General features: G+C 44.9%; 1 protein-coding gene across 1 annotated transcript in view; it reads left to right on the plus strand.

The window, feature by feature from the left end:
- Positions 1–3,781: 3,781 nt before the first annotated feature.
- SUFU (suppressor of fused homolog (Drosophila)) overlaps positions 3,782–11,624 on the plus strand; it is a gene marked incomplete at its 3' end in the record, with an annotated part of 69,155 nt that continues 61,312 nt past the window's right edge. The window contains exon 1 of the mRNA XM_008938812.1: positions 3,782–3,909. Within this exon, the coding sequence (XP_008937060.1) occupies positions 3,809–3,909 (101 nt within the window). The remainder of the gene's footprint in view (positions 3,910–11,624) is intronic.

An 11,624-nucleotide genomic window follows, 5' to 3' on the forward strand; every position in this document is an offset into this window, starting at 1 on the left:
TCGAACCCTGCAATGGTGGCTGTGGGTGGGAGGGTGTAGCCGAGCAGTAGTGGTGCTCGACTGGGTAGTGCAGCAGCCAAACCTGGATCAGTATCTGTGCTGAGAAGCCTCTGCTGAGCGTTGTTGCCATGGGTACGTTCTTACCTGTGCAGGTGTCAGGTTTAAAGCTGGTGCTGGACGCTCCTGCGGTCGCAGCGTTTTCAGGAGAGGGAGGTACATGGCTTGGATATGTGTGTTTTAGAATGTAATTAGTCACTGCTGCAGGCTTTTTGTCTGACTCTCTTAGGCCTACCAGGCCTCTCAGGGAGTAAAGACAGTCTGTCTGGATGGTTATGCAGTGTGTAAACTGGTGGGTAGCTAATTCTGTCTGGATCTGCTCTGGGCAGGACAGAGATCAGCTCTCCTGTTGCTGCAGCTGCCTCCTGGGCAGCACGGTGCTGCAGGTCCCTGGTGGCGACCTTTGGAGAGAAGTGTGGAGTTGCTGGCAGGAACAAGGGAAAGTTGTCAGTCTTGCCTGTTGCAGTCAAGGCAGAATCATAGAATCATTTAGGTTGGAAGGGACCTCCAAGATCATCAAGTCCAACCATTGAGCCATTAGGGCTCTAAAGTCCTCTGTTAACTTCCTCGTTGTCTACATCAGACCTGCCAGATGTGGTTGAGTAGCCCTGGGGAAGAGCATGCATGTGGAGTGGTCCCTGTCCCACAAAAGGGCAGCATAGTGTTCCAGTGCAAATCATTTGGCATTTAAGGTGTTAAGGAACCTAGTTTGAAAGTGAGTTTTGGGGGGGGGAGTTGCTTGTTGCCTAAGAGTAGAAGTGTTTTCCCTTCACTGCAGATCTGCTCTGCACACTTGCCAGTCTCTCACACTGGTTTGCTGGTCATTGTATTGACCCTGCTTGCTCTGGAGCCTTCCCAGTCAGGTGATGACTGTGTACAGCTGTTGCTGTTCAAGTCTGCTCCTTGGAGCTGAGTGACTATCCTGGCTGGAAGTGCTTCCACCGTGGATCTGGGAGTTACTGCTGTGGGGAGCCCAAGTGCTGGTGCCACGCTCCGAACGTAGCCTCCTGAATGGGTATGTGTGGCAGAGATCTCACCTGCAGCGTGACCAGCTGCTGGTGAGAGGCAGCAGGTGGAGATGGGGTGTGTCAGAGCAGGACTCCTTTTTTCTGAGTGCTTCAGGTTACTGCTAGAGTTTGAGAAAAGATTTTTCCCAGACTGTTGAGAGTCAAACTTTGTTCCACCCCAGGGTCTAACACACGTTCCTGATGATTGCTCACCAGTTTGCCTTTTACACTGTAAAGATGCTGCTTGTTGTATGAGGCAGCTGCATAATTCTGACTTGGCCCTTGCCAGGGGACCTCTGTGCCATTACTGGGGTTGGGATGCTCACCCTCTGTCCTGCCCTGGTACCTTGAGCTGTATCCTTGACTGACCTGCTGGGAAGCTGGAGCTGGCCTGGAGCCACCATGGTGGCCTTATGTGACTTAAGAGGAGGGAAGCTGCTGCAGGGAAAGCCACTCCTGTTGGATAACCCTGCTTTGTTGTGTTGCTTGTTTTTGTTTTGTTTTGTTTTTTTTTCCCCTGCAGCATGAGGAGGGAGGTGGCGGCACAGCACACTTGTGGAGAGAGCCCACAGGCCTACTAATATATCAACCTGATACCTTGCCTTGTGCATACTGGATGAGGTTGGGCAGAGAATTTCAGATAGGGTACTGCTGTCAGTAGAAGTCTGCAGAGAGTACATACATAGGTGACTTCTGGAAGCTACAGGAAGCCTGTTTGCATGGCCCTCCCTGGCACCATTGTCCCAGCAGGTGATGAACTCGAGGTGTCCCCTGTGCATTAACTCTGTTTGGAGCTCACCCTGGAAAGCACCTTCCTACAGGTGCTTTGCATGTGGGCTTGACTGGGTGCTGGCCGGCCTCACGGCAGACCAACGAGCATTCAGAAAGGGCTGGATTCATCTCTCCAGCCTTGGTGACAACTACTCCTGATGATCCCCTGCAGAGATGCCTGGGTGCTGCAGCTCTGTGGTGATGTCAGTGTCAAATTCTGAAGTAACTTGCTAGCACTGTTTTGTAATACCAGCTACCTCAGCTCTGAAAACTGTCTTCTCCAAGGGTCTCTCCTAAAAGAACTGCAAGAAATTGCTGCACTCAGTGAATGTGGTCCTGAGGTAATTGTGCAAGCTCAGGGTTAAACCTGTTCAGCACTGATTGCTGGTTTTCTGAAGCTAGTGGGTGTAACTCTGACTTTACTACCAGCAGCCTGGTTACACTGGTGCCTGAGGATAGAAATGCTTATCAGCCTTCCCTCTGTGCTGCTAGATGGGGCTCTGAGAAGCTGGCCTTAAATGGGATAAGTGCGATTAAGCTTTGCTGGTTGATTATCTCAGAGCTTCCTTGGGAAGGCCAAGTCTGCATCTCCACATGTGAAGCACAAACACTTCCAGGACTCGTGAAGCTGCGACAGTGGAGGGTGCTACAGCAGGCTGACAAGCAGACTAGATGCTGAGAAAGTATTTCTTGCCGAGCCTGCATGTGTTTGGTATGAGACAGTGGTACTTTAATCAGGGCATGAAACTGGGGTGCTCCAACACTTTTTGTGCATCCCTTGGGGCGTGGATGATGATGGCACACAACCCCCAGGGCTAGCAAGGGAAGAACAGGCATAGCCTACGGATAGAGTCAGGCTCAGAACAGACAATGCATGTGAGGACAGTTGGTGTGTAACAAGTGGTTTGAATGAAGGGGGTCATCTTATTTTGGATTTTCTTGCTTGAAGTAGTAGAGAGTATTTTACTTGAAGAAAAAGTGAACTGGAGGCAGGCAACAGTTAAATAGCTGCTCATGCTTCTGTGAATGCTTGTGGTAGGTGGTTTGATTTCTTCTCTCCTTGCTTGCTTCTGCCTATGTGCTTTATGATTGACAGGGCAAACAGTAAGCAAAACAGTCTAGCACATTCCTCCCTTGGGTGAGGAGGTGACCTGCCCCTGGGGGGCGGCTGTGATGGCAAGTGGCAGGACTGAGCTGTGCTCTGGAGGCACACTAGCCTGTTTCCTTGGGCTTGGGGGGTGCAGGGAAGGGTGGCTGCAGGTTGTGGTGATGCTGCCTAATGCAGTCTGGCTGTGCTGCACTGACGTGTATGTAATGTCCTTTTAAGGAACACATTCTAATGTTGAAACCGAGGGTGCAGAGATGTTTTTCACTTGTAAAATACACTAACTGCATTAATCAAGAACAAGTTCTGGTACTAATTTTTCTGAATCAATGTGGTTTTTTTTCTCCTTCACTGTTTTAACTGCCATGTCTTTGTTCAGAAGTATGGATTACTTTCCTCAAAACTTAGCTACTCCAAATTTTGGTTTGAGGGGTAACATTGGTGTTGTTTCTTAATTCAGGTATGTGCCTCTGGACTGAATCAAGGGTTTACAGTGCAGATACAGCTATTGATTTTTTACTAGTACAGTTTTCCAATTTTCTTTTTTTTTCTGGAAGCTTTAATATGATTTTCCAGAGGTTTTTATGGTTTGACCTTCAAAACAGTATACTGTGTTGCAAATGTGTGCTTTGCCTTCCTGTGCTTGAAGCTTTCTGGATTTAAACCAACCTTCCTCCTCTAGTTTTTTTTTAGAGGTAACCTGAACATGCTAATTTCAGTTTTGTCACTAGCTGTGTTTTGAAGCAAGTGTTTGTACAGGCCTCTTTTAGCACCTTTAGAGACTTCCCATTTGTCTTCAATAAACTCACTTAAGAATCTTTGATTTTAATGCAGGTTGGGAGGACCTGACCCTCTGGACTACGTTAGCATGTACAGAAACCTGGGAAACCCAGCGCTGAATGTTCCTGAGCACTGGCACTACGTCAGCTTTGGGTTAAGTGACTTGTATGGAGACAACAGAGTACATGAGTGAGTGTCATTTAAGTTCTGTTGCTGCTTGTTGTGTTCCCTGTTGTATTTTGAGTCAGTGTAGGTAAAAACCATGTCCTGCTGTTTTTATTATTTAAACAGTTGGTTTTCTGCTGAGAATATCCTAGCCCTGGCCTTGCAAGGGGTGGCATGTGCCTGTTCTTGGATGTAGAAGAATTACTGTGTTCCCCTCTGTGGGCTTTGAATGCAGTGTATTTCCTTGTTGGTGTTCAGCAGAGTGATTTATTTGATTTTTTTTAAAAAAAAAATTAATTCTAACTGGTTGGGAATTTTTTAAACTGAACATCTTTCATTCTTGGTAGTCTGTTAGTCATATGCTTAAATCCTGACCCCTCCCTGTACATGTTAAATGCCTTCCTCTGGAAAACTGCTGTAAGGGCATTTTTCCTAATGCTGGCACAGCAGTGTTACTGTCAGTGGCCTGCCACCCCAGTAGCTACTGTAGAAAGTGCCAATTTCTGTAACAGAAGCATAAAACTCTAGTTGTTTCTTTTTTTCTCTGGTAATTAAATTATAATCTTTGCTTGTTGGTATGGATGTTTTTTAGCAGGAACTTTGTATTGGACCAGGCAAGCAGCATGATCTAACCTTATTCTTGTCTTCTTTTACTGACGTTGCTCCTTATCCCCAGTTAAAGTGAGTGGCAGTAGCCAAGCTGCCATGGGGCTGTGAGCGTGGCCAGAAATGGCAGGTTTCTGCTGTCACTGTTTAGTGAAATTGCCTTTGTGCTGTTTCGTAGTTGCAGGATAAATGTCCTTGATGTACAGTGCAGCAAAGGCTCCAGTTTGTTCATTCAAACTTTGCTTCTTTTGTTTGTAATGGTTAAGATTCAGCTACCAGTTTGGTTTTATTTTTTTCCACCCAGGTGTTTCACTAGTAACAGCAGCAGTCAGGCAGTGTCTTTAACTTTACTCATGCCCTCAGGCAGTTTCTCCTGTTTTGTATTTGTGTGTTTTTGTTTTTTTTAATTTTTTCCTCCTCATGCTTGTGGTTACAGAAGACAAATCTCTTAATACTGGAGTTTATACGTGTCACAGAGCTCTGCCTGGGATATTTAACCAACACATCTACTGACATCAAATGCCAGTCATTAGTTTCTGGGACAGAGGGAAGCTAGGGCAAGTGAAAGAAATGAAGAGAAGTGAAGTTAAAGACTTCCTTCCCTTGCTTCCACAAGAGACCTTACTATGGACGTTGCTGCCTTCATGTGGTGCCTTTGTTCTCAGATCATGATATTTCATCTTTGCCACTGAAAATCTGAGGTTGCCAAAATTAGGCAACCCCTGTTTGCCTGTCTTGTTTTGATGGCACTGATTTTGGAGGGAGTAAGGGCTGTACTGACTTTGTTGGAGTTGTTAGCTTGAGGTTTTCCAGTGGTGGAACTTTATTCTCTTTGCTTAGCATTAATAACTTGCTGGCATGAGACCTCCTAATCCTGCTACTTCATACTGTCATACAGTTTGATCTGGAAATTTGGATTGAAGTAGCATGATGTGCCTTTTGCTGCAGGACACAGGAATTAGACCTCCATTTCTAGATGCAGGCTGCAGATTATTTCCCAGGCCTGCTGAGTGAAGCAGGAGAAGTGTCTGTGCTATGCTCTGGGGGCTCTGAACTCCCTGAATGCCTATGAGGAGGCTTACAGAGTCCATGTGCCTTGGCTGCCCCAGCACTGGGGGTAATGATGTCAAAACCAACACATCTCTTACACTGAACCTGATGTGATTACCCAGTAGGCGAGCACTGTAGACAGACAGGGAAGATTTTCAGAGGAGCTGAGCACTCACCAGCAATTCTTGCCCCCAGCAGTGGTTGCTGTTTGCTAGCTACTCTTGAAACATGACTGCCATGTGAACTGCCAATCACCAGACCAGCACTGGGTGCACACTGCAGGAATTGTGGTTTTTCCTGTGCGTTCTTGTTCTCTGACAAGGAATTTAATAAAGCCTTTGTTTAAGAAAATGGGTATTGGTTTCTTTGCTTGAAGGACTTTGGGGTTCTGCTGTGCCAGGTAAAGGGTGCCGTGGGATGGGTGGCAGAAGTATGGGGTGACAGCAGAGTTGTTTAAATCATTGGAAGATTTCCTTTGAAGTTGGTGTGACACTGAACTCTTGCGTGATTGCCATGGCCTCTGGAGATGGGACTTAGTTTGTGCAGTTTTATTTCCCAACTCTTTGCAAAGAGTGCATAGATGGATCTGCTTGTGACTTCCATAACTACATTGTCCTTCACAGTTTAGAAAGAGAAGGAAAACACGCTGCCAAAGGTCTTTTTAATCTCCTAGCTTGACTTTGGGTAATGTATAGCAGCTTTTTTTGGTGGACTTTTTTGGTGATACAATACAATCTAGACCAATTATAATGTAGTATTAAATGAAAAGGACTTTTTTTTTAGTGAACTAACACTGAATTGGAGGCCCCTGTATTTTTATTTATAATGGAATAGCAAACAGATGTAGCAAGTAACGTGAAAATGCTGACTTAAATTTATATTTTTTAATAAGAACCTGAAAAGTCTGAAGTGGAGCTCTCCCTGTGCCTCCTTGTTGACAGATTTATTTTCAGTTAAAGCAGCACTATTTCCTGCTCCGCTTAAATATCAGCTATACTCTGCTTATAGAACTGGTCTGGTTTTAAGAGTCCACAGAATAAGATGGAAGAAATCTAAGAATTTCAAACGAGAAAACCTTTTTCCATTTAAAACCACTCAGTGTTTCATGGTATAATGGCAACCATGACACCAGCTGTGCTGCGCTGATCGCTCTGAAAATCCTAAATCATGACGTCATGACAGCATTAGGGAACCGCAGGCCTTTCAGTGGAATTTCATGCCAAACTGCTTGCATGGAAATAACTCTCTCCAGTCGAGCACGTTGCACAACTTGAATGGCAGCAGAAATCCTTCCGGGACATTTTTGCAAGTTATGCTCCATTTTTAACTTTTTTTTTGTCTCCTTTAAAATCAAACCCAACATGTAACAGTGGGCACTCGTGCTCTGGTGCCAGGCGGTTGGCAGGGCCAAGGCTCAGGCACCTGCTCCTTCCTGCAGTTTCCGGGCGTGAGGGTGACTTCTTCCTGCGTGGGGAAGTGCCCGAGGAAGGCAGCGTCAGCAAGCGTGGGTTGACTCTGGCAGCGGCAGCTACTGCGGTGCCGTGGCACGCTCCAGCCCTGGGTTGTGCTGGCGCAGGGGTTTGCAGGGCTCTCCAGGGAGCTAGGAGGCAATGTGTGTGTTTACCAGACTGCCTTGGTCTTCAGTTTGCTGTTAGGCCAAGGCTGAATCTCCAATTAACTGGCTCCGTAGTTCGAGTGCTCACCCTTTTTGTTAACAGTTTAAAAGGTACGTGGAAAATGAGATCCATGATGTGATAGAATTCCTGAAAACCTTGAATAGACTTATTTGTATTAAAATTACAAGGCTGTAATTCAAAGCCACAATAGAAAGCAAAACTTAAATTATGGCTGGGTTAAGAGATAAGATTTGTATTTGTGGCCTTGCCACATCCTGAGGAGATACACCCCAACCGTGTTTTGATGTTCAGCTTTTTATGCAAATTGCAATAATTTGATTCCTTGATCTACACAAACTTTATATTGACAAGAGTGGTATTTTTTTTTTTTCTTTCCTGGTAGCTAGCCAGGGGCTGAAGCACAGCTTTCATTTGCATAAACCCGAAGTGATTACAGCTGCCTTCATCTCCAGTACAGATGCAGGGCACCACCCGCAGAGACAACAGGTTCCAACTTGCTGTGGTCCTTTTGATTTGTGCCACTTCCCATTTGGATCGGGAGGGAGCGGTGCATGTCGGGATAATGTGTTGTCTCTGTGGGTGGTGCCTCCCTATTAAAGGTGAGGGAAAGCGTGAGCCTTTCAAGACCTCCAGTCCAGCTTGTGTGCTGCTTGCTTGTATAGATCCTCTGAATGACCTTAACTTGTAAAAGGGCAAGGATGCTTGTTAGAGCTGGGAGGAAGAAAAGGAGTGCAGAACTGGATCAGGTAACAAATGGCAAGGCTTGCAGAGGGGTGGATGTTTTCTTGAAGGCTTTTTCCAAGTATCAAAGGAGTTTAAAAAGAGTATTTAGAAAATAGCCTGAAAGTTGGAACGAGTGTTCTCTTTCTTTTGAGTGCATGCTGGCTTCTCCTTTGAGCCTGTGTGAATGTAGGATGGAGTGGTGCTGACAGCTGTCACTTTTGTGGCCTCTTGGTTCTGTAGCTTTTCATAAATTTAAAAGCTCACTACCCTCAGCTCGCCAGCCTTTAACCTTAAATTTTGGTATTTAATGGGTCCCTAAGAGCTTTATAAAACGCATACCTAAAGCACCACTGAAATATTACACCAAACTCCAAGGTGACAGTGGATGATTTTGATATGGTGGAGACTGACTCTGCCCCTCTTTGTTTTAATGAAAATGCAGTAAAATTTACTGTCTTTGTGAAGACAGTAAATTAGAGGGGGTAGTGGTTGTTGTGTATCCATATTTCAGAAAAGATTTTTTGGAGTTCAGCATGTCTGTCTTGGAAAAATGGAAGATCAAAGCAGATTAGTTTGGGAATTGAGCTTGGAATTCAAGAAAGTATTTAAAACCCAAGATTTTTATTCCACCTTTCATGGTTTCTTTTGAGTGTGGTCTTGAAGAATACCTCACACAGAGGTACCCAAAGACTTTCTTAAATAATAATATAGATGTGTAAACCCTCCCTTCCTCATAATAATTTTGTTTCACTGGGTTATTAGCTCTGAAGCTAAGTTTACCTGCTGTGTCAGGGCATGCTGTGTGGTAGCTACTTCAGCACATGGGATAGGGATGTAAGGTTGAGTTTTGGGGATATATCCTCAAGCTGAGGATCAGGAAATAGTGATTCTGCTCCTGGATCAGGCTTTTGTGAAATGTGGCTGTGTTGGGCTGGTTGTGGGGAACAGCCATGACAGCAGGATATTCTGGGGGATTATAGTCAGCCTGACGAGCTGCTTCCAGGTCTCCGTAACTTTGTTTCATGTTGACATGGCTTCATTTGTGGGAACTGAACTTCAGCCACTAGGCTGATGAAATTATTCTCCTGTGTACTGTTGCTGGAGGTGGAGCATCTGCCCCAGCTAAAAGGAATAATGTGGAAGAGGACATTGGAAAGCATCAGTTTAGAAAATGCATACGAGAGCTATGACTTGGAGGATGGAGAGTCCAGGATGTGCACCATAGTCTGGACTACTTTTTTTCCTTCCAAGATCTCTTGTTTGTTTATCAAAGATTGACCCAAAATGTAATGCTTATTTTTCCAGTTCATCTTTTTTTCTGTGGCAGAAAGGGAAGGTTGGTTCATGGCAGAGTGGGAATGGAGAGGCCTCTTTTAGTGTGAATTAGGGAGTTCTGTGACAAAAATCTTTTAATGATAGGTTATTGGAGAATCATCAGAGTTGAAATGAGTAATTTAGTTGCAGATGGGCAATAAGATCTTTTTTTTTTAAGGAATTTGTCTTGTGGTTGGATTTGTGTGTATGTGTCTATAAAGATAGGAGTTAGGCTGAGCTTTTCCCAGAATGAGGGTGCTTTTAACAGGACTCACCTGTGTGGATTCTCTAAAGTCTAAAAATATGTCTGTACTTCCACTGAAACTTGCTTACTGGGAGTGCCTGTAGATCTTCTATCTGGTTGTTTCTGCCTACTTAGTAGAAATGTGGTGTTTTGGGGACAACTCTTCCTTTGAAGGACTTGACTGAATTTGACCAATGAGTTAAAAAGTGGTGGGAATGTTTTAAAGCAGGACATGATCACGTTTGTGCATGCAAGGTTCAGTTCCCTATTTCCCAGGAGAAATAAAACCGGTTAAACCAAGCGTCAAGCCTATTTATGCACCCCATTGACAGAGTCCTTCCAAGATGCCAATGACTAAAGCAATGCACCAGCACTAAGAATTGTGTTTCTCTGCTGGAGGCAGATCTCCCTTGAAGCTATGGTCACCATGAGGAAATCTTTTTTTTTTTTTTTCCCCCCCTCTTCCCAGGCAGAGTGCACTTGGCTTCCAAATGTCATTTGTTGGAGGTAGTTAGCACTGTTCATACAAAAGCTGTAGGCCACCTACAGAGAGAAGTCCACTTTGTGCTGTGGTCTAGGGGAGGAGGGCACACTTGAACTGTGCTAGATTTGGAAAATTTTTTGAAGCATTGGGGAAAATTTGTTTAGCATTTACAGCACAGTAGTTGAATTTACAAGAAGGACTGTTTTCAATAAAAGGAAAAAGGTTGGAAGTGAGTTTATAGCTGAATGTTACTGAAGGCAAGCCCTGCTTCCCGTTCAGTAGCACATCTGCACGTGCATCCCAGTAAGATGAGTCTCTGGCTGCCATGCAGGAGAAGGGGCATAGTGTTCAAACTGGATTTCTTTTTGTCAGTAGAACTTCAGCTTTTATGATCTTGGCACGCAGGAAGAGAGCTGGCCCCAGGCAGGGCTTCCTTACCCTCATCTCCCAGCTGGGTTAGTGCTGAATGACACGGGAGAGTTTGCAGGCTCTGCTCTCCCAGTGAGTTCAGCCTGCCAGGAAGGGGAGCAACTGAGGATCAAAGCTTGGTCTTCTAGTGAAAGATTATTTTACATGATAAAGATCTGTTTAGGATGTTCTAAAAAGCAAGAATTAAAAGATAGTGGGCTTTTTTCTTTTCAGTGGGACTTGAAGGTAAAGCATTTTTTTTGGCTGTGTGGCCATTCCAGCTGTGAGATCAAAGGGGAGCTGGCTTTTTTTTTACCTCTTTGCTGCCTGGAATAATGGTACTAACAAAATGTTTGAAGAGATGCATCTGAATGTTGTTATTCATACCTAATCTCCTTTTTTTTCTCAACACAGACTTAGCATTGGGAACATGACTTCCTGACTAGTACTTGAATAATCTGTGTTTCTTGATGGGATGGAGATTACAGTTCATAACCAGAAGTTACCACTGGTAATAATTCCTAGTTTTTTTTAAAAAATTGAGTGATTGGTATTTCTTTCTCCTAGGCTGGAAACTCTGATTACCTAACTCAGCTGCCTCTCTACTGTCATCTCAATTTTGAATCGAGGCCAAATAGGCAGTGACACCAGGCTAACAAAAGAGGTCTGCAAATCTTTGGTGGTCTCCCATTCAGATGGTGTTCCCTTCCTTGGACAAAGGGGTGGCTAGGGCTCCTGAGTGCCACTCTGCCTCCAGGGATGGTAAACAAGGAACGGGTGTCTGGTGGGAGGCATTTTTTGATCACTTGACAAAGCTGGGTAGATGGGATACCACCTGACAAAGGGTTGAGATTTAAAGGAAGATTTTGCAAGGGCTCTTAAGAACAAAAAGAGGGGAAAAAAATAGAAAGGCCAGAAAACTGTTTTTTGCAGGATCTAAACAGGGTGGGCGGAGGTGAAGGGGGACCTGGCCATTCTTGGGGAGCTCTGATTTAAGCCCAGAGGATAGAGAAGAGGGAAGAGTGCACAGATGGCTCATTGTTTGGTCTAGCTCAGCATTCTCGCACTGCTGAAACGAAGGGCAACTGTTTTAAAATCCTTTTTGCAAAGAATGCTGTTTGCTTTTCAGCTATCCCTTGTTCCTAAGATGCAAACTGCAAACCAGAGGGGCTGATTTCTAACACCCATTTGTTTTGGAGGGTCAGTGTGCTGTCCAAGGGGTCTGGGGCAGTTGCTGGGCGGCGAGGCATCGCTCTTGTAAGGGAATGGGGGA

Source organism: Merops nubicus, unplaced genomic scaffold, assembly GCF_000691845.1.
Source record: "Merops nubicus isolate BGI_N331 unplaced genomic scaffold, ASM69184v1 scaffold18874, whole genome shotgun sequence".
NCBI lineage: Eukaryota > Metazoa > Chordata > Aves > Coraciiformes > Meropidae > Merops > Merops nubicus.